Source organism: Pleurodeles waltl, chromosome 11, assembly GCF_031143425.1.
Source record: "Pleurodeles waltl isolate 20211129_DDA chromosome 11, aPleWal1.hap1.20221129, whole genome shotgun sequence".
Lineage (NCBI taxonomy): Eukaryota > Metazoa > Chordata > Amphibia > Caudata > Salamandridae > Pleurodeles > Pleurodeles waltl.
In genome coordinates, this window is record NC_090450.1 from 81014536 (window position 1) to 81042249 (window position 27714).

The window sequence follows — 27714 nt, forward strand, 5'->3', positions numbered from 1 at the left end:
GATGTAAGTGCATCATTTATGTTTATAGCAAAGCCGATTAGGTTCGCGATAGTCCGTTTTCTATTTTGCTGTAGCGTCCGAGGCATTTAAAATGGACGCACGATAGCAACTCGGTTTAACTAATCGGAAGCATACTCGCCGATATTTGGATACTGCAACAGGTAAATAGAAACTCTGAATTTTTAGGATAGTATCTAATTGGTGCTAATTTTCAAAATAGGTGCATTCGCTAATAATAAGTGGAGAGAGGTTCTAGAATTAATTTAAGTTCACAATATGAACTGGTAAGCTTACTTGGAGATGATATGAACATCATAAACACGTTATAAATTGTTGAATAATTTAAATATTTTACTTTTATCGTATTTACTAAATACTAGACTTTACTTCGAGAATCAAGAGGCACTCTGGATCATTAAAAGAAATTTGAGTATAATCGAGCTAATAAGGTAACATCTAAATAAATTGGGGGGCACACCTCTTTTTGTGGGGGTTATAATGCAGCATAATTGGGTCCTTCTGAGTAAATGAAGAGCACGACACTTATTTATATTCATACTTATTTTTGATTCTATCATAAATTAATTTTATTTATTTGTAACTTATATTATTTATTTTTGGGGCACTAAATAGGATCTTAATGTGTATTATAGTGAGGCTGCACTTGTTTTATGTATCACTACACGGTTCAGAGCATGATAGGGCGAAACATATATGAAATGATGTGTTCACTTTAGATAGAAATTGACACATCACCTATTTTTGGTGGAGATTTGCATGGTTCTCACCAACTCACATGATTGTTTTAATAAATTTTTTAATTTTTTTAATTTTTCAATTTTTTTTGAAGTGTATAATTAGGGTATGCATGAATAGGAGAATCAGTAATTGATTTGTGGTGTATGGTAATATTGTTTTAGGAAAAATTGGATGGATCTGTATCTCACAAGGAAGTCCTGAGGAAATCCTAGGGGTACTCCCCCGGATGAAACACGTGTTGACGACGGACCAACAAATAGGGAGCTTTCTTTGGTTTAGGCAGTTATGTTAATTAGATTAATTATGTGATTGTGAATATAAACAATGAAGTTGACATTGAAATGCATATATAGATTTCTCTTTTTTTCTTGTATTAATTTGTGTACTAATGACTACATATAGGCTTTGTAATTGATTGCCATTCATGGCTGTATACAGTGTATATGATTTTGGGTATTTCAGAATTTTATATGAGAGTAATAAATTTATATAATGATAAACTTCTGGTGCCTTTTCAGATAGATGTAGTGTATATAATACTCTGACTGATGTTAGTGTTTTTTTGATCTACTTAGAGTTGTGTTATCGCATGTGTGCCATTACTCTTTATTACATTGTTAAGATATCCCTTCGGGATATCGTGAAGGTAACGTTTGGAGGGTGGTTACCTGAGTCTCTGTGCACCGTGTCAATTGAGTTATGTTAAGTTATAATTGTTAGAAGTAGGAGCGCCAATCACTCACCACTTCACCCTCTTCTTTGGATTATATAGCCCTTGTAGGGGTGGTCCTCCCGGGACCAAAATAGTTTTTTAAAAAAACAGGCGGTTTAGCCCCAGTCCCTGGGACTCCTGTAGGATAACAGCAAAAGAAAAGAAAATGGCAGCCTATTAGTTTTTCCTAATGTTTGGGGTGAGGCTTCCATTTTTAGCCCATTTTGGGCTCCCGGAACCCCATCCCCTAGGGCCAAATTATAGAAAAAAGGAAGTGGTTGTGAGGCCTCCCTCCCCAAGCCTTTAGTAGCCCTGGGGACCTCAACTCTGCAATTGTTTATTTTTAGGGGGAGGGGCGGCTTGATCCCCCACCAAACCAGTAGCAGCCCTGGAGATGACATCACATTGGGCCAGAACCTTTATTTTTAGAGAGTGGTGCAAACGGCCCCACCTCCCCAAGCCAATTGGGCCCTGTGGAGCCCAGCCAATGGTGCTAAAGCATAAGTAGAGGGACACCTGGCCTTCCTTCCTAAACCCTACAAGGCCCTGGGGACCCCATCCTCTTGGGTCAGCTCTTTAACTGTATCCTGTGGAGCCCACCCACGGGACAAGTGATCTTTACTTCCCGCAGGACCGCGGGCAGGGCAGGATGTGTGCTCCCATTCAGCAGGAGTTTTGAGAATGCCTCTGCTGAGTGGGAGTACACTCCAGTTTCAAAACTCTAATTGTTCCCACCAAGCGGGAGCAAACTGAAGCAGCTGCTCCTGTCTGCCGGGAGCAATGGCAGCACAGGTTGGGGCAGCAGGGGCCCTGGGGTTCCCCCTTCAGCCCTCCAATGTTATGTTTTGTGGGTGCCCCAGGTGGACACCGGGGCACCCACCTATGATGAATTAGGCCCTGGAGGGGTGGGGCCCCTTAGGTCTATTACGGCTCGGGGAGGGGGACCATGGGCCCCTACTCTATAATAAGACTTTGGTTCAGAGGATGGGGCCTGAGGCCCATTTGACCTCAGCAAGGGAGATCACTTACTCCATCTCCTAAAATATGTATTTTTGACCCCTGGGGATGGGTCTCCCAGGGTTTCTATAGGATTGGGGAGGAAGGCCATGTGCTCTCCTTTCCTATTATTATTCTTTGGCCCCAAAGTAAGGGGTCCCGATGGTCAATTAGTGCTCACTGAAAAAAGACAAAGGTTAAATTGATGTTTTATTTAGGGGAAAATTTCAGTGACAACGTAATGCTTTAAACGCAGAAACCACTGAAGTTCACCAGTTCTAGTTATCTCTAGTAACTATAACTCATGCCCTAAGGTAATTATAGCTCATGCCCTCATGCACTGCTAATGATTGATAACATCACTCAACATGTGAAATTACATTATTGATGACAACACTGTGCATGGCACGGGTAAATATACGCAGAAAAAAAACCATGGAGTTGCAAATTATGTGTAGTTTCACGGGTTGAAACATCTGCCCACAAATTCCTATTCCATGTGGTTTTACTGATAATTGCATGGTACTGTGGTGATTATACTGCACAGTAATAGTACACTTGTAAAATTACTGTAAAACAGTAAAATCGCCAACTACCATCCAACTAATAATTAGGGCCTCTGATTCATAAGTGACCTGGACTGCGATGAGCCATTCTGTAGCCCAGCCTGGTCAAACAGGTCTTTCTGTCCTGGAATTAGTGTCAGAGAATGATGTTTGCATTAAGTTGGATAGCAGTTCCATTGTAAGGGATCCAGAGCCTGTAGGTATCCATAGTTGCCATTCTGTCCTGCCGCTAGCTCATTCACGTCTGTTACTCATATTATTGAGGTGTTCCTTTCCCTTGTGGTACACACACAGCTCTGATGAGCAGCACTGTTTTCTGAGGTCCTCTCTTTTCATTGAAAAGAACAATGGTATTGGCAAGCCAATTTTGACTGACTTGTACACTAGACTCTGGGCCATGAAAAGTATCATTGTGCGTTCCCTTACAGAAGCAAACAGTGGCACACTAATGCTTTACTGCTCTTATTAGGCACAGCCGTCTTCAGGCCCTCAGCATACAGGCATATTTCTTGGGTTCACAAAGGTGAAAAATCAAAACTGCACAGAAACTTGCTGTACTTTAGATGCCGAGCAGAAGTACATGTTCCACTGAGTCATGAAGTGGACATTCAGTCCCAGCAAGGTGGACTGAATGACGGTGGCTTGCCAATCTTGTCCAAGGCTCGAAGGTTTGTATGACCCTGTTTGACCTCTAACTTCAGTGTAGGTCAGAAATACTGAAGGTACCCCTAAACTGAAGTGCAGACATGTTGATGCTCCACACATATTGGGCACGTATTGTTTCAAATCTTTTTAAGACCACAGTGTCCTCATGTGCACAGTCAGTCTCAAATCGCAAGGGAAGAGATGCATAAAATGAGGTCAAGGGCCAATATTGTTGTGTCTTGTGCATGAACACTTTCAAGCTAGTAAAGAAGATATAAGCTCATTGAAAAGTCATGAGATTTACAAAGGTAAATTTACACATGTAAATGTATTTATGTGTAAATCTACTACTGCATCTAGGTGTAAATCTACATTTTTTTGCCATTGCCATTTCTGACTATAGATTTACACCTAAATGTAGACTTACATGTCTCCAACTACAGATGGAGTCTCCTACATAATGATTTATGAGTGTGAAGATGCTAACTTTTCACAGGTGGATTGACATTTTTGCTACCTTGGCAGTGATCACCCTATGGAAAAGAATACGGAAAATGTTTAAAATGTATAATTGTTTCACAAAACATAATCAAAAGATTTTAATATAAAAAATTAATATAAAATAATAATGTATATTATTACAAGGCCTAATAAAATAAAATATTACAATGCATCAACTGATAAAAATGAATGTGTTAATAAATGATGATTCAATTAAAATATAATTATTTAGCTTATATCAAATATATCAAAAGAATAACTTCTAAAAAATATTCCACACACAAAAGCATTTGTATTTTTATTTGATAGGTGTTAAATGTTGTTAAAGGTTATGTGTATAAATAATTACATTATTTTTAATTCATTACTAAAAGATTAATTTCATTTTATTTTAAAGTGCTTAATATTACAAGTTAAAGTTCTAAAATAATTAACATGTATTGTTTACATTACATATAATATATAATCTAATCACCTTGCATTACTTAGTAAAACCAACCAAAAGCCGGCACTCGTGGGTGACAATCATGATTTACTGTGTGAAGTCACACACAACTAACCAATAGGTTTCAGTCATTTGGGGACCTTGATCACAGGAATATACCCCCAGGCCAGAGAATCAAACTGCAAACTATACATATAGAGACCCCACAATGTCAATACCAACCCTTTTAAAGGGGGTGCTGACCACAGGAAAAGGTTGGAGGGGATCCTTACATTTCCCCCCACTCTTGCCACTTGCCTGACAAGTTTGGCAAGACCTCCAGTGTGCATCTGAGTGCCTGCGCATCTGGGGCCAGTAAAAGTGGGTGACATGCCATTCAAAGGTCTTGTCCTGTCCCAAAGGTCCAGCTAAAGGCAGATCATGAGCCAGACCCAGTAGGAATGCTCTGAAGCACTGGGGTACCACCAGCACACAGGCTGACCCTGGCTCAGCAACCTTAGGCTCACGATATAGGAGGCCATCCTCCCAATAAGTCGGACGTAAACCAGACTCCTTGCCAGATGCCTGGTTTGCAGCCTGCTGCCGCAAACCCTCCAGAGTAGGGCATGTCTTCTGTGCCTCACAGAAAGCTTCCCTTCCTGCTGCCACTGAGTCAGCTCACGGATCTCCCGCAGTTCATCCACCTGTTCTCCTGTAGGCTCCGGTGCATCGTGTAGGAGACTGGCCCTCTATGTAGTGTGCAAAGCTAGGCAAACTGTGCAGGGGGTCAAGAGGTAAAAACTAGATCACCTAACACTAATTTTGGAGGTAGCTTAGTCAAACAGTTAGGCTAATCTTGGAGAAGTGCAAAGCATGTGTTATAGTCACAGTATCAATCATGCACCACACACACCCACAAAGGAATAACTTGAGACCAATTCACAAAAATACTTCAGCATTTTATATAATTATTAAGACCAGGATTATCAGAAATGGCTAAGTACTTTTGAAAATATGAATTTTTGAAGTTTTAATAAATGCAGCCTTTCTGTGCATAGTTACACACCATAGGAATCAATAGTCAGTCACTTTTAAAAATGCATATAAAATCACACAGTTCTCTTGCCAAGTTCCCCTTTTGCAGCTTGGTCGAGGTCATTGGTGGGAATGCTGTGCCAGCGGGAGAAGTTCAGACGGCTCCTGGTTCCGGTGGGAGCAGCGGTAGAAAAGTCTCTTGGAGCTGGTGAAGGGCATCTGAAGGAGACCACTTGGAAAAGGTCTGTTCTTGCAGCTTTAAAAGTGGTGCCTTGGGGTGCCCTTGTGGTGTCAAGGTCGCAAGGGGTAAGGGACCCTTGGAGCACAGTTTGTTCCTTGTTGCAGGGGACAGGGCAACCGGGTACAGAGGGAGTTGGTGATCTAGGAGCTGTGCGCAATGGAGCCCTTTGGAGGTATGTCTCTTTGAAGGTGGCTTACAGGACAATGGAGGAACTCTGGCGGGAGGTACAGGGTGTTCCTGAAGCCCCTTGACTGGGGCTTCCTCCTGGTCGGATTCAGCTCAGGGGGAGCTGGTTTTCTTGGAGTCCAACGCCCGCTGACTGGTACACAGGGTATTGGTTCTGTTCGGCCACTGGAGGACACAGTGCCACCAAACTTGGCACACTTGCAGGGTTTGTCCTCATGGTCATCTGTGTGTTGTTGGGTCTGGCTACAACTTCCAGTTCAGGAGTTGTTGTTTGGTCAGTGAAGTAACTCTCACTAGCTTGTTGCTTCTTGCGGTTTTGTAGAGTGGTACCTCGACCCTGGAGGGAGATCACAGGCTATTGGCAAAGCCTGGAGGTCCTCAGGATTTATTGAAGTCAGTCCAATGGTCAGCTCCTCCTCTGCAGCAATTGTCGGGCCCGAGGTGCAGAAGACAGGGTTTGGCACCTTCTTCTTGTGCAGCAGGTCCACAGTTCTCTGGCTTTGGATCTTCTTGGTGCTGTCTTCTCTCTGCTCCTGCCAAAAGTGGGGATTTGCAAAGGGAGAGGCCATCTGCTGCTAACAGCAGGCCTGAGGGTCGAGTTTCAAGGGCAGTAAGCCCTTTGAAGCTCACTGCCTGGGCAGTGCACATTCCTGAGGGAGGGTGTGTTAGCCCCTCCACCCAGGAAGGGCATTGTTTTACAAAACACAGAGGCAGGGCTCTCCCCCAAAGTTTGTATGTTGGCTGTCTGGAGGTGGCAGGCTGATAGAACCAGTCTGCAAACATGCCAGGGTAGTTAGCTTTTGCTGGGGGCACCTCTAAGGTGACCCCTTGATACATTTTATAATAAACCCAGAACTGGTAACAGTTTGGATTTATGATTCTGAGTTGTTTGATACCAAACAGCCCAGGGTTCATAGTAGCCATTATGTAGCTGGGAAACTCTTGTTGACCAATGTCAAGCACATATATTAAAATGGCTGCTCTGTTCACTCACTGTGTCCCAGGTGTGGCAAGGACACAGTAGGGGCATATTACTCAAGCAACTATACCCTCACATATATTATGGAGAACCCTGCCTTAAGGGCTGTAAGGCATGCCAGAAGGATGTCTTATCAATAGTAAATGCAGTATATGGTAGACAGGGCACACAGGAAGTGTGCTATGTCGAGTTTGTGTTTTAGGTTTGCAGCAGGACACCCAGCCTGCAATGGCAGTGCTAGGTGCATCTGGATGGATGGGCCTAGAGGGTGTCACAATCAGTGCTGCTGCCCTCAAGGGCCTTCCCTTAGTACCCCATGCCCTGGGCTCCTAAGTACCTTTTACTAGCGACTTATAGTGGTAGCTAAAGGTGTATCCAAGTACTTTTACAATGTTTTAGGGAACGAACACTGGCACTGGGAACCTGGTTAGCAGGATCCCAGTGCACTCTAGAGCACGGTGCATCCAGAAACCAGGCAAAAAGTGTGTTGGGGGTGTACTGCAACAAGTTGTCAGTTTCCCACACATCCCTCTAAGGTTCAACCTCCTCCCGGACCGTGGGAACTTCTGGAGCTGGTTTCCCATGCCCCTTGCCCTTCCTCCTTCTGGCAGAAACCTGGGCATCTCTTTCAGGCTCCAGGGTCTCCTGATTACCATGACAGGCTGCCATTGACTGGGTGGACACACATCCACCCAGGCAGACCCAACATCTCCAAGCGAGACCTGTGTTCCACCTCCTTCTAAGAGGAATTCTCCAGGTCATTGTCAAGCAGACAATCTACAGGCATGGTCAGACTCACAGCTATTCTACAGGCACCTGAGACCACCCCCCATTCAAAGGGAACCTGCACCACTCTGCAAGGCACTCTGAGTTGTCTACTACCACTACTTAGTGAGGTACATGGGGATCTATTTGCTCTTCAGACACAATGTGACTCCTCACAATAGTCACACTGGCTCCTGTGTCTTTCAGAGCCTCCACCCTCTGTCCATTGATGGTCACCCACTGTCTGTATTTTTTAGTGTTTTTAGGCATGAGAGTTCTCTGGACAAGCTCACTGTCCCCTAGTGAGACATGGGTCATATCAGCTGGCTCCCACATACCTGGAACCAACTCCTCCCCAATCACTACACTGGCCAAACCTTGTGACTGAGCACAGTGGGTGCCAGGGTCCACTTGGGACATTTGGGATCCCTCCTCACATGACCCACCTGGTCACATGCATAACACTTACAGGGACACCCGTCTGCAGGTTTCCCTTTAGAAAACCATGGCTTCTTTTCAACTGGGGGTTGGGCATCCTTAACCCGGGAACTAGGTTGGAGCCCTTTAGAGAACTCCCCCTGTTTACCCCTGCCCCCCTTCTTCTGATGGGGATCCTGCCCACTCTTGGTGTGCCCCCCCGCCTTACCTCCTCTGGACCCTGGTGCTCTCCCAATGGTCTGCTTAATGCACAAGCTTTCTGTCAGTCAGCTTGCTGTCAATTAGGCGCTGGTGCAGCTCTGGAAAACAAAGACTGTACAAGTGCTCCAAAGCAATATAGTTGTAAAGCCCCTCATAAGCTGTTACCTTACTGCCCTTCACCCACTCATCCAGTGACCTGAAGAAAGAGTCAACACATTCTTTGGGATTCTTTCTTTTTGTAGGACCCAAACTTGTCCTTGTACTGCTCAGGGGTAAGCCACACCTTGTTAGTAGGGCAACCTTCATGATAGAGTAAGTGAGCCCCTGAGGATCTCCTAGGGATGTCAGAGTATCCCTCCCCTCTACCTCAAAGTGCTTCAACAGACCCCCCCAATGTGCTCCAGGGACCATGTTCATATGGAGAGCAGACTCATACCCCTTAAACCACAAGTACATGTCATCCTCCCTCTTGTAATTCTTTACTAGGTCTTTGGGAGTGTGCACTCTCCTCTGGTACTGCAGCCACCATCTCTAATAGACTGGCTCCTCTGAGCTAGTTCCCTCAAACTAAGCTGATAAGCCAGGACCATCTTCTTCTCTTCAATGGCCATCCTCCTCTCTTCCAGCTCCCACTCCATGTTAAGCTTCTCTAACTCAAACAGGTGTACCCTCTCTGCCTGTCTGCCTTGAAACTCTTCAGGAGTCAGACCCTTGGATGACACACTGCTACTTCCCTGAAGACCCTCCCCTCAGTCAGACAGTACATCTTCTATACCACTATGATTACTTTGCACATCCTCCCTCTCAATCGCCTCCTCTGTGTACCCCCCCAGCCTTCTTGGTTTCGCAGCTCCTCCTCCCTGGTGGAGCTCTTAATGGGACATGTAAGATCCTTACAGAACTGTTTCATTTGGGCAACTGTGTAACGCTCCAGCTTCTCAAACTCAAAAACATCTACAGCTGGTGCATCTCTAGATTGAGACTTGTTGGCAAGTCAAAAGTGCAATGTTCTAAGGCAGAAAAAAGAGTTCCCACTGAGAAGTTCAAAAATCAAAAATGGAAGCAGGAAAAAGTTCTAAAAGAGAAACAGCAAATAAAAGTAGTATGTGGTCGTGTAAAGGTCTGCACTGAAAAGAGTAGTGTACACTTAATCACTGTATGTCAAGTACAAATACAAGTCCAACCCTAACTGCTGATCACCAGTGTTAGAAATAGGGTCTCTGGTTGGCAGTCAGTTTGCACTCTGTCCAAGCAGGGACCCTCACTCTAATCAGGTCAGTTGAGATACCCATTCAAGATAACCCTTCCTTACCCCCTTGGTAGCTTGGCACAAGCAGTCAGGCTTATCTCAGAGGTTGATGTGTAAAGTATTTGTACCCACACACACAGTAATACAGTGAAAACACTACAAAATGGACACAACACCAGTTTAAAAAAATAGAGAATATTTATCTAAATGAAACAAGACCAAAATGACAAAAATCCAACATACACAAGTCAAGATATGAATTTTCTAAGTAAAAAGAATCTTACTCCATAGAAAACAATGGAAACGTTGATTTTACACAAAGTACCTGGTTTGAGTAAAAAATAAAGCCGCACAGGCTTGCGTGCCTAGGAAAAGTCTGCAATGTGTTGATTCCTTATTTACAAGTGAGACCGTGCGTCTTTTCATCTCCCGTCAGGTAGGCAATGCGTCATTTTTCTCCCCCGCAAGAGAGCAATGTGTTGATTTTCAGACAGGGCACCTCGGATACGCACAGGTCCACAATGACTTTGACACCCAGCGACAATGTTTGAGAAATCCCGTCATACGGTGTTGGAAAACCCAAGCAGGGTGGGGTTTGCGTCGTTATCAGTAGCTGCAAGCGGGTATTGTGTCATTTCTCCTGCTGCGATGTGTTGATCTCCCAGCCGCAATGCAGATGGAGCGGCGATTTCAGCCGCAAAGCGGGTGGTGTGCCTTTTTCAGCCATGTTGCAGGTGGTTTCTCGAAATTTTCCCTGCACATCTTCCTGTGTGTGGATTTCCGTCCTTTTTCTACCACCTTCACCTTTCAAGGGCTGAGGGACTGGATGGGGCAACACTTGGCAGAGCAGGATTCTCAGCAGAGAATCCAGGTACTGGCAGAGGAAGTCTTTGATGGACCTGAGACTTCAAAACAGGAGGCAAGCTCAATCTAAGCCCTTGGAGATTCTTCTCAAGCAGGAATATACCACAAAGTCAAGTCTTTGTCCCCTTTCACAGGCAGAAACAGCAACTACAGGATAGCCCAACATAGAAAAGTCCCAAGCATGAGCAGCACTTCTCCTCATCTCTTCAGCTCTTCTCCTTGGAAGAGGTTCCTCTTAGTTCCAGAAGTAAATCTTGAAGAATTCTAATGTTTGGGGTTTTGGGTCCACTTCTTATACCCCTTCCTGCCTTTGAAGTAGGCAAACTTCAAAGGAAATTCTCTGTTGTTCACAAGATCCTTCCTTGCCCAGGCCTGCCCCCAGACACACACCAGGGGGTTGGAGACTGCATTGTCTGAGGGCAGACACAGCCCATTCAGATGTAAGTGTCCTCTCATCCCTCCATTTTAGCCCAGATGGCTCATCAGAATATGCAAGCTACACCCCAGCTCACTTTGTGTCACTGTCTAGAGGGGCTTCATAAACAGTCAAACTATCAGTCTGACCCAGACAAGGAATCCACAAACAGGCAGAGTCACAGAATGGTTTAAGCAACAAAATGCCCACTTTCTAAAAGTGGCATTTTCAAACTAACAATCTAAAAACCACCTTCACTAAAAGGAGTATTTTTAAATTGTGAGTTCAGAGACCCCAAACTCCACATCTCTATCTGTTCTCAACGGGAAACGACACTTCAAGGTTATTTAAAGGCAGACCCCAGGTTAGCCTATGAGAGAGAATTGCCTTGCAACAGTGAAAAACAAATTTTGCAGTATTTCACTGTTAGGATACGGAAAACACACTATTACATGTTTAAAATACACTGCACCCTTTCCTTGGGGCTACCTAGGGTCTACCTTGGGGGTGTCTTATATGTACAAAAAGGGAAGGTTTGGGCCTGGCAAGTGGGTACACTTGCCAGGTTGAATTGTCAGTGGAAGACTGAACACAGAGATGCTGCAGTGGCAAGTCTGAGACATGTTTACAGGGCTACTCATGTGGGTGGCACAACCAGTGCTGCAGGCCCATTAGTAGAATTTGATTTACAGGCCCTGGGCACCTCTACTGCACTTTACTAGGGACTTAGTAGGAAATTAAATGTGCCAGTCTTGGAAAAGCCAAGTACACATACAAGTTACACAGGGGACACTTGCACTTTAGCACTGGTCAGCAGTGGTAAAGTGCCCAGAGTACTAAAAATATTAAAAACAGAGTCCAGCACACAGTCAAAACATGGAAAGCAGAGGCAATAAAGACAGGGGAGACCATGACAAGATGCCAGGTCTTACTATATATATATATATATATATATATATATATATATATATATATATATATATATAAATATATATCCTCCAACTCTCCTCCAAATCACAGGAGACCCAGGACACCTCCAAGGTGCAAATCAATTTATTTCAGCACACAAATCCAACGCGTTTCGGCAGCAGCCTTACTCATGGATACATGTCTCCTGTGATTTGGAGGAGAGTTGGAGGATTTATTAGGGCCTCTCGGAGCCCACCCGGGACCGCTGTGTGGTGTTCCTGCAGTCCGAGTGTTTTATGTGAAATATAAATATATATATATATATATTTCAATTGTTAAAATTGTTTTATTTACTTAATATTATTTCTGATCGGTGTTATTTTATTTACCAGTCTCTATTGTTTTCAATGGGAGTGCATTTCAGTACATGTGGGTGGCCTTGTCTGGGACTTGACTTACCAAAAGGGTTGGCTGGAGTGCTTTTATTATTATTTAGTCATCTTTAGGGTCTGCAGTAACTTTGGAAGTATGTCCCCCCCTCCATTTAGGAACAAGTATTTCCAATATTCCAGTGGCTCTCCATTGTCCTTCCCACATTTACTACTAAAAAGTAGGCTTATGAGTGTGGAGATCTCCTGCAGCATGGTGGAAATCTCCTAGAAAAAATACGAGGCGAGGTCTCTGCCAATAGGCTAGTTAATATTATTTTGTGACAATGTAAGTAGTTCTACTGTAGTACTACTAGCATACCACAAAATAGGGCTTATGAATACCCCTCCTTTGTGTTTTGTGTTTGGGTCGATCCATGCTCGTAGGGTTGACATTCACTCTGTAATGAGCAAATGTCTTTATGCCCATGCCAATGTGAGAAGGATACAGTCACTGAATTTTCAAGCATCAGTTTTTTCTTGTCTTATAAATGGACAGTCCCTTACCAGAAAGGATGAGATGCAGGCACTTAATAGTTAAGAACCAATTTCCTTGTGTCTTCCTGGCACTTTGTACAGGGCCCAGATGGTACCCTTGGCACAAAATATTTGACTTTGAGTATTGAGTCAGGTGGGGGCTTTCTCTTGTTGGCAAATAACATAGAAAGGAAAGTCGACTGTCATTTAATTTTCCAAGCTTTTTGACCAGTGCTCATGATGTTTTATAAATTATCATGAAAACACTTATTCACAAAGCTAAACTTAAACTTTTCTGTAAGTTTATAGTTGTTTGCTATTCACAAAGGGTTTTACGAGTAGTTATCTTTAAGAGCGTGAGTCTCCATACTTAAATTATGTGCAGAGACTCCACACTCTTAAACATAATAAATCCCTTTGTGAATAAGAATTGTAAACTTACATGAAAGTTTAAATTTACCTTTCTGAATCAGGCCCTTAGTTGATCATATTCCCATTTCTATATGATGTGTGGTATATAGTATCTGATTGTCCAAAATATGAGTGTGCTGATGTGTTTTATATTTTCATCTAGCCTGCAATCTTAAGTATTCCCGGTCTCAGCCCTTTTCGAAATGCTGCTCTCGTCGAGTATGATGATGGGCACGCATCTGGCCATAGACAAGGACATCAGCCAGAACCATTTGTTCCAGTGTGCCCTAGAGCACCGTGGAAACCTAAAGCGCTGAACCCCTCTTCCTAGAAACCGAAGACACTTGAATATGGCTGCTGAAATGACACAAGTGTGTGACTCACAAGCTCTGGGACTTTTGACAACCAGTGCCATTGTATATGTCGAATAATCTAATGGAGATAAAACATCCCAATTTTGAAATGGCGAAAATACGATATTGATAATAAAATACAGGAATTTTTTCACTAATGTTTGTATTGAAATATGTTTAGAAGTGACAACACTACATGATGTTAGTCATCCTGCTTCCATCAAGAAACCAGATCTTAAAAGTTTGATGTTGTTTGGGACAAAACCATGTATTGAACTTAATAATGTCATTCTGCATCTGACTTGACAATTAAACTATGATTTACACAGCAAGATAGCCAAAGTTAAAATTGTGTTGTTTCCTTACTCATGGGTGCACCCTTCTTGCTCATCATGGGACAAATATGCAAAGGTTGTGGAAGAGAGAGCCAATTTATAACTGTGTGCCGGGCTGAAGAAAATTTGAGTTCATCGCAATGGCAGGAGAAAATGGCAGCAAGAACTTTCTGAAGCATTTGCGCCATGCCTATAAAACCAAAAAGCAACATCAGCTATGACACATAGAAATCAGGTAGAGCCAGCCATCAAGCTTATTTTATTTCACCATCATCACCATCAAGCGCTAATGAAGAATATGGATGTGCACTAATGATATCCACCAACAGAAAGCATGCACATGTGGGGATGGCTACCTACAAGGAGGATCACAATCCAAAGAAAGTTCACCAAACAGAGCAGCAAACCTCATTTGGAAAATGTTCCAAAGTCAAGGTAAAGGTAAACGATCACCTGATAACCTTCATCATAGCCAGTGGAGAGCTGATTAACATCATGCCAATAGAAAAGTTTAACATCTTATCTCCTGTGCCTCGCCTCATTCCATCGGGCATGAGGTGTATAGTGGGGCTGCTTTTAAATCACTGCAAAGCCAGGGGTTGTTCATCGTGAAAATGCAATACAAAAAGACATTGGTGCCAGCCACCATTCACATTCTAAAAGGAACTTTGCTGAGTGCTTGTTTACTCAGTTTTGCCTCTGCCGATGGCATGGGACAGATATCCTTCAATTACAACCTCTGTGTCCAGTCAGAAATTACAAGCCAATTCCCGTTGCTTTTCCATGGCCTGGAAAACTTCAAGAAAATGAAAGTACAGCTTCCTATCAACAAAGACATTGGCCCTGTTGCTTTGGAAGCCCTCTTAAAACATGACATCATCAAACTCTCCACATGCCCCACACAATGGGTCTCACCCATAGTAGTAATTAAAAAAAAGGACACTAATGGAGCGGTGCACATTTGCGTTGGTATGCGCCAGGCAGGCAAAGCCACTGAGAGAGAGACGGAGAGCGACATCGAGGTCCACACATAGCAGACATGATCATGCACTTGAACGGAGCCAAAGTGTTCTCTTGCCTTGACCTGAATAAAGGATACCATCAACTCAAGATCGAGGAAAACTGCAGTTACATTACTATCTTTTAACTCATATTGGTTTGTTCAGGTATAAGAAAATGAGGGCCTGATTAGAAGTTCGGTGGACCTGAAGACCCATCCACCGAACTTCTGACGCAGAGGTTGCTGCCACATTGGCTACCTCCCCGCCAGACCTATTACGAGTTCCTCGCTAAGCTGATGGATGGAAACTGATGTTTCCACAAGTCAGCCTAGTGGGAAAGTGGCAGCAGCGTTGTCTCTCACTCGAAATCGAGGCATCTGCAATGCTGTCGCCTGCAGGGTGCACCAGCACCCTCCCAATATTCACTGTCTGCACAACAGACAGTGAACATTGCGAGGGTGCTGGGCAAGGGCCCCCTGCACCTGTACTCCACCAGCCTTTTCATAGTGGTAAAACCGCATGAAAAGGCTGGCGGAGAAAGAGGTCATAAACAGGAAGGGGGCGTTGCATGCAGCGTTGCCCTGGATGATTGCGACCGCCACCCGCCGTTAACCCGTCAGGCTCACTGATCCCAGGGGAGAAGGCAGAACCCAACCAGGATCCTAATGTGGCAGTCAGACCGCCACAGCAACAGCAGTCCTGACCGGCATTGCGAGAGCATCATAATAAGGCCATTAGTTTTGAGGTATTTTGGGCTGCTGAAATATTTCAGGGTGTTATCCGTTGAGCAATTCAGCTTGTTACGGATGCTTTCAATTACAGTGATGACATACTGGTGTTTGGGCAAACACAAAAAGAACACAATAACGTCCTGACCAAAGTGTGCAAGCTAATCCCGGATGCAGGCCTCACTCTGAATGCGGCAAAATGTGAGTTTCACAGGTCCAAACTCAAATTTTTGGGCACATATTTTCTGATGAGGGAATGACTCCTGACCTAGACAAGGTGCAAGCACTTTCATCCACATCTCCCCCCAAGATGTCACCATGCTAAGATACTTTTTAGGCATGGGCTGTTATTGTTCAAGATATATCCACAATTTTGCTACAGTGAGTGTCCCATTAAGAGCAAAAAGCAAAATGTACCATTCCAGTGGTCTCCAGTAGTCTCCAGAATGTAAGCAGAGTTTCAAAGGCGTAAGCATGTACTTGAGAATGCAACGGAAATGGCCTGCTTTGACCCCAAGTTGCATACTGATTTAAAGTTTGATGTGAGCCTAGGGCTAAGGGCAATACTTTCTCAACATAGTAGTGTGAGACTGCAAGCACTTTCATGTATTTCTCTATGGAAAACAATTCACCATTATCATGGACCACCAGGCATTGCTCACAATTTTTGTCCCCTTGAATAGAGAGGTGGGTGTGAAGACTTCACAAATATGATTATCAAATTGTACATAAACCAGGGAAGGATCAAAATGCATCAGACTGCTATTCATGAGTACTGTTGCATCGTTACAGCTTGAATTCCAAGACAGCTGAGGCATATCTCAACTTTACCCTGCACGCCACCCATAGTGAGTATATTGGTGGAACAAATCATTGCTGCAATCAATACAGACAAAGACATGGGTGTAATCAAAGAACTGATTTCCACACAGTTGTGGTAGAGAAAAAACACCGCTGACCAATGATGTTGAATTCCAAAAGTTCAAGAATGTACAGGATGAGTTAGCAGACTCCCAAGGAAGTGTGATACCAAGAGGCTCAAGAATTGTCACCCCTGGAGGCCTCAGACAGTGGATCATTGAGCTGGCCCCTTAAGGACACCGTGGGGTTGTAGCCACTAAAAGAATACTGAGAGATCGGATGATTCCCTTAGCTAGATGAGAGAGCTAAAGCCATGCCACATTTGCAACTGTCTATAACCCAAAGTGATGCATCATCCAGTAACCATGTTTGATCATCCTGCCCATGCGTGGTAGAGAGTTGCAGTTTAATTTTTTGGGCCTTTAGGAAAAGGACGCCATCTCCTGGTAGTCATAGACGAATATTCACGTTTCCCTTGGGTGGAAGACCCATCCTTGACAACTCATGACAAGGTCATAGAATGTCTTGATGTCATTTTTGCAACATGAGTCATCCCCTAAATTCTCAAATCTGATAATGGCCCACCCTTTATCAACAAAGAGTTCAAAGAGGTCCTCATCAGTCTCAATGTAAAACACCAAAAGAGTACGCCCCTCCGGCCCCAAGCCAATGCCGTAATTGAACGATTTATGGGCACTCTCATGAGTCATTCAATGAGTGTCCATGAAAAGAATCGTCCTGAATTGAGCGCTGTCAGGCCTTTGGGCCTATCTATCAACTCCTCACTCCAGAACTGCTGAGAGTCCAGCCACTTTGCTCTTTGTGAGCGCTATCAGAATGAATCTACCTCAGTGTACTCCAGATCAATCTGTGAATGCTGAGAAGATTCAAGACACAGTCACTGCTCGAAAGCGGAACATGAAAACATTTGCAGATCAGAATCACCATGCTCAAGAGACAGCCTTTGACAAAGGACACTGGGAATTGGTCAGACAGAAATATAAAAGGAGAACAGACATTCCTTTTGCTGCAGACCCTTTACAGGTTGTGGCGTGCAAAGGAGCTGTGGTGATGGCACATTGTCCTGAACAATCCATCACTCTGGACACTTCGCATTTCGAACACTTACCAAGGTCAAGTCCTGAAATTGTAAAGGAGACAATCCTGCCAGCTGGTCCGGCTCAGGAGCCTGAGCACATGGAGCTGTCGCCCAATCAGGGTTAACCTCAATTACCTCAAACCACCTGATATGGCTGACAAGTGATAGCGTCTTGCGGATTAATCGAAGAAACATGATTTTGTTTATGTTTGGCAGCTTTTATTTAACAAAGGATTCATTAAAGTATGTACTCTAGAGCCCATGTGGTTCTGGGGGGACTCTAATCAATAGCTATGTGATCGATGGGAGGTGTTGAGTTGCCGTTAACAGAATGCCTGATGTAATGCCTCGAGCCGTTGATCAGTGGATGACCTGGAGCCATCTCAAACTCAATACCTCCAAAACAGAAATACTCATATGTGGTGACTGGAAAAATTATGACCCTCTGTGCGTTTGGCCTGACGATCTCGGACCACCTCCTCAATTGTCCAAGGAAGTTAAAAACCTAGGAATCACCATGGATTCCAAGTTAACTATGAATGCCCAAGTGGACAAATTAGCACGAACAAGCTTCACCACCTTGAAGACTTTACGACGCATCTTCCCCCACCTCGGATTTCCACACAAGGTGCAAGCTACTATCTCGCTTGTACTATCCAAACTGGATTATGCCAATGGCCTCTACCATGGATCATCTCTATCTATTATGAAAAAACTACAACGTATCCAGAATTCCGCTGCCAGGCTACTATTACATGTAAAGCCGCAAGCCCACATCTCCCCTGCCTTGAGAGCACTACACTGGTTCCCCGTTGCCAGAAGATGCACTTTCAAGCTGCTTTGTATCATCCACAAAGCTATACATGGAACAGGACCGCTTTTTATCAGAAACAAAATAACCAAATACATCCAACAAAGAAACCTCCGCTCAAGATTGGCACCCCGCCTTAGAACACCACCATACAAGAAAAAGACTATAGCTGGTACATCCTTCTCAGTTCAAGCAGCCAAACTATGGAATTCATTACCCCCAACTATAAGAGCCACAGATAACTTTCTTGTCTTCAGAAAACTACTCAAGAGTTGGCTCTTTCCTTCATAACCACCATATTCAAACAACTATGGACTGCATATGCCTATGTTGATAAATATTTTTTTTCTGATTATGTGTATATTTCTAGGTATGTACAGTTATTTAGAAAATATGTATTGCTACTATGCCATAACAATAAAACACACACACACTCTTTAAACCTGTTTGAATAAGTATATTTTACCCATGGTTCTAATTCTGTATTGTATGTGCATATGTGTGTGTATTCATGTGTGTTTGGATGTTTGTGTGTATGTGTGTATATATATATATAAATATATATATATATATATATATATATATATATATATATATATATATATATGTATGTTTATATGTTGTTTCTGTGCTTGGCATGTTCGTGGGTCATTGCATGGCTCCTGGGTGGGTTGTTATACTAGATATCTATGAATTCCTGCTCTCATCTTATCACACTTATCTACCCATCATAATATGTCATGTCTCTATCAAACTATCCTCCATTCTCACTCTGACTCATCCCAAATCCTTTCAACTACTTTCATCTCCTAAATAACTCTGCCTAAGCTCTTCCCTCCGCTTCCACATCTAACTCACCAAACCTCACTCTACTACCCTGACCTCCCACGCAACCCTACTAAATTCTCCCGCATTTATCTCACCCTGCTACTATGCTCTCCCTAACCCTTCCACATACTCTTCCCTCCTCCATCCCATTTTACTCATCCCAAGCCTTTGGGTTGAGTAAATGAAGGATATAGTTCCAATTAACACTTCTGGGTTTCTTTCCTCCTCCACCCCTCCATTACTCCAGTCAATCTAACTAACAAACTCTCATATTTCCCGATACTAATTCATCACTAATTCTTGTTGGGTTCCAGAGTAGCGTGCTACTCACCGAAAAGCACTTCAACGCCTCATCAGGGGTAGTAAGCGCTATATAAATACGATTACAATACAATACAATACAATAGAACATTAGCGTATGCTGACGAATAAAGTACTGTTTGAATGCGGCTCTCATTTGACATCATTCATATGTATACTCCAGGGCTGAGGAAGACCCTAAAGTGGTAGCTTTCAAATTTCAAGGCAAAGGATTTTTTTTAGGCACTCCTCATGGGGAGACTGCCTGGCGGCTCTTGCAACCTAAAATCTGCAAGGTCCATCATATATCGGATTCTTTCTCTTCCCAATTGTGTTTTGACTTTTTGGTTCACATGCCTGTATTTATGTAGGGATCAATTACCTCTACCTTGGGACCCTGAGGCCCATATTTATACTTTTTTTGCGCCGCATTTGGCCGCTTTTTGACGAAAACATCGGCGCAAACTTACAAAATACAATTGTATTTTGTACGTTTGGGCCGATTTTGCGTCAAAAAACGGTGCAAAAAAAAGTATAAATATGGGCCTGAGTTTCTAAGCTCCAAAGTTCAGTTTGTTACTCAGATCAGTTATACACCTCGCTTCTAGGTGTTCTTGTTTCGCTGCATGTATCCCATACCCAGTAAAGGCAGAGCTTGTAAAACACAAAGCGGATTCAGTGTGCTCTGCTGCTATAGTCGAACAAAAATATTTGTCTGTAAACTTGAGCCGGACCTGATCACTCTATTCCGCATCAAAAATAGTGCAAAACGCATTTCCTGCATTTATGGGTAATAAGATCCCACTTGTTATATGTTTTTTTTCAATTTCACAAGTAAGAACACACAAAACACAAAAAAGTAAACGCTTTGAAAATGTTTGAGGCACCACAAGCCAAATTAAATCAAACGTTAGGACTTGAAATGTCTGTGTCGCAGGCATGGAGAGCTGCAAAACGGCCCTAAAATTGATTGAAACTGTCAGCAAATTTTTCCATCTATTAAATTGTTTTGCAATTACATGAATCATATTTTCATACAACACACTGCCAAGTTACTTGGTTCAAGCCACTTGAGGTGGTCTTCTTCCAAGGCAAGGGTTCTGTGGTTAATAAATGCCTAGGCGGGTGGTTGATGCCACTCTACACATAAAAAGATGCAACATGCATATATTTTAATGTGTGGAGTTCCATGCCCAAACTGCGGAGTCTCCACTCATAAACTTACTATTAAAATGCAGTTTTATGAATTCCAAAGCAAAGGTAAACTTACAGAAACTTACAGAAAAGTGCAAGTTTACCTTTGTGACTCAGGCCTTTAGGTCTATATATTCGTATGTTGATCTGAAGTACTTCAAATTGTTTTTGTAGAATACGAGTGTTATAATTTGTTTTATTTTTTCCTTCTCGGCTCAGCCCGCTGGCATCCCTGGTCTCACTCCTTTTCGAAGTGTCGCCGCAGTCCCTCACGGAGATGGACATGCGAGGCGTCGCAGGCAGGGATACGTCCCAGAGGCACCCACTCCAACGTGCCCCGGAGAACCCTGGAAACCCAAACCTCTAAGTCCACCTTCCCAATAATTCAAGACGGCGGAAGATGCACATCGCAGGTGGCTACAAGACAACATGGGATTCATTTAAGGCACAGCCTGGGGCTTTTGAAGAAGTCTATTCCCTGGCAGCTGTCCCACAGTCCGAATGCGATAAAACGACCTACTTCAAAATGTCAAACATATGATACCGATAATAAAATACTGATGTTTTATCACTAGATGTTTGTGTCAATTATTTTCCAAAAGAGCAAAGAAACTTTACACCGGCACACCTATAGACTCTATGCTCCAAGGCATTTTTGAGTCATTAAATTTGTGCTCCAGGACTGCTTCTTGATTTGCTCACAAATGCTATTCACTAACATCCGAGAGGTTATCTCTGCCTTCCCTATATTTTATGTACAGAAATGTCTGCCTCAAGCACTTGGGGGGTGGGGGGGAATATTTTTGATGCAAATGTGGAAGGGGCTAAAAGGGAGATGCGTGAAAATAGGAAACATCCACTACAAAAGGGAGGAGTAAAAGAAAAAATAAAGAGGGGCCCATGGAGGCACATGCAAATACAAAAAGACACCTCAAAAAAAGGGTAAGACAATCCGTGTTTTCCACAGTTACAGCCACAACTACTCCAATGGTACTACAACCCAAACAGGCCCAAATGTTCTCAAGACAAGCCGTGAAGTAAGACACGCACCACACATGGCCACGCGCAGGTACTGGAAAGCAATTACACAGAAAGTAATGGACGCAGGGAATAATGCCAACAACACACACAGAAAACAGAGGAAAAATGCAAGAACCTTTTTATGCATAAAAAAATATATTTTTCACTTTTTATGAGTTAAAAAAGTTATATTCTTCATTTAAGTGCAAGAAAAGCACAGGCACATAACAGTAAACAGTTCAGCATTCCTTCCATCATCTGTTCTTTTTGCATTTGTCACCCCAAGTGGGAAGGGAATGCCCAGATGTGGGTCCCGTGCTCACTGCGCCACTGGATTCAAGCTGGCCTAGCTGATGAAGGTTGATACCCTGAAACCGGTCCTAGGATGCTTGTTTCTGGTCCAGGGAGGACCTGGCTTGGCAATTCGGCTGGACTGTTCCCATGAGGAACAGGGTCAAGACTGATTTGCATATGGCTATGTCTAAACTGGGGTGGCGTGTTGAGCAAAGAAACAACGGATTGAACCCAGATCTTTGTGACTGGGGGTGAATGTTTTCATTGTTCAGCATTCCGTCCATCATCTGACAATGCATGGTTTTTGAGAACCCAAAAAGTGTTTTACATTTAGACATTTTTTAATATTTGCAAGGGCCTGTCAGATTAGGAAAACACACATTTAAAAAAACCATGACAAAAAAAGCATTGACAAATTGACATCCATGAAGCTGACAGCAAATAGCAGAACTATTGACTCTGCCAAGTCTGGTTTCACCATGTCAGTGATGTTTGTTACCTTGCCCTTTATTTTGAGGTATGGTTACTTGAGCAGTATAGAGAAAATATACAAAAACAGGATCAACATCTTTCGTACATCCTGGGAAGCGGGGATTGCTAGATGCTGCTTCTGTTTAAATGTGATCCTTCCTATGATTAAGGATTGGGACCAGGAGCTCCCTTCATCTACAGCGACCTCCCAGTCCATGCCTGATAATTACAAAATAGTGGGTGTACTCCACCTCATGGCCACTGGATCAATTCAGAGCGTAAGTACGGACACTGAGCATCTCACAGACAAGTCAGTCACAGTGCTTTAACGACTATTTGGGATGAATCACCAGCCAAATGCACCAGTTTATTACCATGCCACAGTCACTAGTGAAAACGCTGTGGGTGGCAAGGGAATTCGGTTCCATTACCCACTTCCTTAAGATCTTAGTTTCCATTGATTTCATCCATGTGGCGCTTCTGCCATCCTGCAAGTGAGGACATCATTTACGCTACAGGCACTGCTGACACTCTGTCAACATGCAAGTTGTCTTTGATGGCAGAGGCTACTTCAATGATGTGTAAGCAGTGTTTCCTATGTGTACATGCGAGAGCTACACCTTCTGACAATCCACTCTTGTACGTCAGTCAGCTACTTTTTGGTGGTATTGGCTGATAGGTACGTTTATGTAACTTACACTGGGACTGCATTTATAAATAGGAAATAACACCAGAAACAGAGTTGCTCATAACTTCAACCCATCAAAATATACACTCTTGAGTCTACCATTGAGTGTGCATGGAATGTGTACAGTATTCAGAGGTACCCACCTTAAAACAAATATCACATGTCTGTTGCAGATGATCATGGGTATGCTTTAGCTCCCCATCTCCTCATTTTCTTCCAGCGTCCAACCACATAGCCTAACCAGAAGTACAATTGGACGGGAGCCATCATTGAAAGCATTTTTGACACAAGTCATACTTTAGATGTCTTGATCATACACATGAGCTGCTCCTGTACTCCCCACAAGAAGTGTCAAAGATCATTGCATTCTGTTGCATGTTGCATATCACCATGCGATGTGCCCCTGAATTATGGCCCCATCCTGATTCAAACTTTCTGTAGGTTGTGACTGGCTTGTGTCCTCTCATTTCACTGCATTTTAGTTTGATTACTGTATCTCAGTGGTTCAAAAGTGTTGTACCATTGATGAATGGTGGGCTATTACACCATCCACACATACCAGCACGAGACACTGCCATTGCATCACAATGATATCACACCCAGACAAGCAATTGTAAATTTAATATGCGTACACAAACACATCACCCATTTATCAATCAACACAATTAATTATACAACTACATACCTCATTCACCCACAACTGCGAACTCACCTCAAATTAGAGCAAATTACATGTTTTAGTACGTGGAGAGCATCACCTAACACTTAGGAGTCACCCACAAATCTTATTTAAAGATTTTACTAATAAATGTTTAAAAATGTGTTAATGCAAAATGTCTAATCCCAATATATTCCCTTCATTTTCTTTCCTTTCCTCTTGTCCTAGTTATTACATTCAGATGGCAGATTTCTCCACTTCCACCCTGTAGGTGGAGAATTACACAGAAAAGGCAGAGTTTTCTGCCAAGTGTTAAACACCAGAAATTATATACAGGAACAGAAAGTAGGCCATTCCTCATGCTGTGGATTCTTTTGTCTGGAAATCCTCAATCGCTGAGAATAATGAAAAGATGTCTACCTGTTTCTCCTAGGAGAAATAATAGGAGGGTTCCTACAAAAATATCATCAGGCGTACGTTGGACCAGAAACACAAGAGATTAATGCATCATATATGGACATTTGTCAGAACATCTGCAGGCAGGGCAATGCAGTGTGTGTTCAAACCTGTGGAGCCAGGGAGTTCTACAATCACTGGGAAGATCTGCCTTGATAGACATATCTAAAGCCATATGTCGGAGCAGTATTATGATGGGTCTTCTTTAGGCCCTGGAGAAGAAACATCTGTGGCATCCTAGGAGTCCCCATCCATCATCAAGAACCTGAAGCTACCCCCTATACTACTCAAGAGGCCCCCCCTACAACAATGGAACCCCCAGCTTTCAACAATGGATGCTACCCATCCTCTTTCAGGTGCTCACCCTCAAGCATAGCAACTAAGGGTAACATTCACCACCAGCACCACTGAGCCATCAAGTGTAACCCTATCCTACCACCTTAGTATGCTGCTTTAGAGCCAAGGAGAAATGTCATTATTAATAAGCAGGCACACTCAAGAGGCCTTAATGAGTGGTGTTGGCAGTGAATGCCCACCAAGAGGTGCAGGGTGACCAGCATGGAGAACTGTGCTGCGATCTATACTCAGTGACTGCAGCCAAAGACCCTTTTGTAATATACAAAATAATTGGTAAGATGGATAATTACAAATGTTGAGGTCTATTGTGTAAGGATGGCTTAGTGACTGTTAAATGACTTTCCCGTCGGGTGGTGGATGCTGTCCCCCCCACTTTTTGTTGGTGTCCTTGGCTACACAATATTGGGCGCCCATTGGCTTTGCGGAGCTGCCTGTGGAGTGGAAGCAGGTGGGCTAGTCATAGAGGAGTTTGGTTGATGGTTGGGTAAGCTTTGTCTGGCAGGTTGTTGTTGACCCCAGCTGCTGCATGTCTTCCTAATTACCCAATGTGTTGGAGGCTTTTTTAAGAGTTCTCCAAGTCACAAATGTCTCAATCAACCTTGGGATCTCTTTGTGATGGGGAAGCCATGTTGTGCAGGGTCATCCCATTTCACGGATATTCCACTACAGAGAGAATTACTGTTAAAAAAACTGATGCAACCACAGGACAGTATTGTCCCCTTACATCACTACTCCCCCCTGAAGGTGTAGCTTTCTAGGACAGCCAACTGGTTGTCCATCATATAGAGTTGACATGTGGGAGGTTGTAAGGGTGGAGACTGCTAAATATGGGAGAAGTCATTCTTTCCAGAGGCCATCCCTTCATTACAACATTGAAAGATGACTTGAGTTATTGGCATAAAGATAGCATGAAATGTTTGAGTGTTTCAATAGTGAGGTAAGAGGACACACATATAGAATAAAATAGGGAAAGGATTGAACCTTGTAGAAGTCTGCATCCTAAGGGGGTTAAGTCAGATAGATTCTTGCTAAGTGTCATTTGTTGACTGCAGCTTTCAAGGTAGGAGAGCCAAATAAAATTGGTTTCTTTCAGCCCCATTCTGTCTTTAAAGGGGTTCAGGAATGTGATGTGTTAGACTGTAATGAATGCAGCAGAGGTGCAGAGGAGGATGAGAAGTTGAGTCCCCATTGTCAGATTCAGTGCATCATTAACTTCTTTTAGGATGCCTGTTTAAATGATATCGCCTAGCATTAATCTGGATTGAAGATCATCAGGCAGGTAACTTTCTCAGTGAATTATTAGAGTTTAGTTTCTACACAGATTTTGAGTACTTTTGATAGAAGCAGTAGATCAGAGTCTGGATAGAAGATGTTGAAGCCATTAGGGTCTGCATCCAGTTTCTTTAGGAGTGGGGCAACCTGGACACTTTTCAGGCAAAATATAATTGTGCCTTGCTGCAAGGATGTGTACATTAGGTTTGTCCAGTGCAGTATTTTTTTGTTTGTTTTTTATTGAGTAGGGTAAAACACCAATACATCATAGTTGGGCATATGAAGAAATAGTCTCCAATACAGTGTGACAATACCATACAATATCTTGTATGGTATTGTCTTCTTTGTCCATAGACATCTGCAACTCTCTTCCATAATAAATGTCCATTAGGGAAAACTGCTAAAGTGCTAAGGCTTAAAGTACATCCATGCTACTAAAGTGCTATAGCGAACAGTTTATTTAAAATACTAAAGTGCAATTGCCCATGTCATGTCACCCTTCATTACAAGACCCCTCCTGAGTGAAGAATGGGCAGAAGCCCCAACATTATTCTGGCGCATTGAATACCAAGCAGCTAATGTCTTCCTTATTCACTAAAATCACTTGAAGGGCTCACTGGACTTAAACCTGTATCCTAAAGTGCAGCAGTACTGTTCCCCCCATATTGCCAAAATACTCGAAAAAGCCCCTACATTTTCGGATATGCTTCTTCGACCATATTGATTCTTTTCTGCCTGTAAAAGGAGACAAAGACAGGGCTTTGTGGTATATTCCTGCTTGTGAAGAATCTCCAAGGGCTTGGACTGAGCTTGCCCCATGTTCTGAAGTCTCAGGGCCATCAAAGACTTCTCCTGCCAGCACCTGGACTCTCTGCTGAGACGCCTGCCCTGGCAAGTGGTGCCCTATCCAGTCCCTGAGCCCTTGAAAGAAGCTGGTGGAAATCCAAGAAAACCGACTTCGGAAGACTCCAGACCGACGCCACTGCCAGATCCTGTGAAGCCGCCTGCAACCGCCTCCGTGGTCCTCGGAGTGGGAAGACCCTCACAAGCCCGACATCGCCGCAGCCCTCCGAAGTCTGTGACTCCATGGAAGTCGCCGCACCACGTCGTGACCGACTCTGCCAGAAGTGCGCATGTTCAACGCTTCGCACCGATGCCGCCTCACCTCCACAGCTCCGCAGCAAGGATCCAACGCCTCTTAATGACGCCTCCGCTTCTTCAACCCACAGCGCCAGAGCCACCGCGCCTCAGATCCAGCGACGCCGTGATCCCCGACTTTGCGCACCGGCTTGTTTTCACATTTTACTAAGACACTGTACCTGGGGGATTGCGTGACTCCGTACCCGGCAACATTGGCGTCAGATTGTTGGGAGCGCTATTTTTGAGTTTGATCTTTAAAAATTCATAACTTGACTTGTGTATGTCTGATTATTGTCATTTGGTCTTGTTTTGTTTAAATAACTATTGGCTATTTTTCTAAACCTGTGTTGAGTAACTTTGTGGTGTTTTTACTATACTACTGTAAGTGTTGGTACAAATACTTTACACCTGGTTTCTGAAGTTAAGCCTGCCTGCTCGTGCCAAGCTACCTACGGGGTGAGCGGGGTTAACTGAGGGTAATTCCCGTTTACCCTGACTAGAGTGAGGGTCCTTGCTTGGACAGGGGGTAACCTGACTGCCAACCAAAGACCCCATTGCTAGGCTTCTGCATTCAACAAATAGACCCTGCTAGATAATGCTGCTCCTCAAAACAATACACCTCATGCATTGTAATGGAACACTCCCCA

The 27714-nt window shown here is 43.4% G+C and overlaps 1 protein-coding gene across 1 annotated transcript in view; it reads left to right on the forward strand.

Moving 5' to 3' along the window:
- The window catches only part of LOC138265422 (uncharacterized), a 236571-nt gene extending 215292 nt beyond the window's left edge, over positions 1-21279 (forward strand). Inside the window, exon 19 of the mRNA XM_069213119.1 lies at positions 20931-21279. Within this exon, the coding sequence (XP_069069220.1) occupies positions 20931-21095 (165 nt within the window). The 3' untranslated portion in view covers positions 21096-21279. The remainder of the gene's footprint in view (positions 1-20930) is intronic.
- The last annotated feature ends 6435 nt before the right edge of the window (positions 21280-27714 follow it).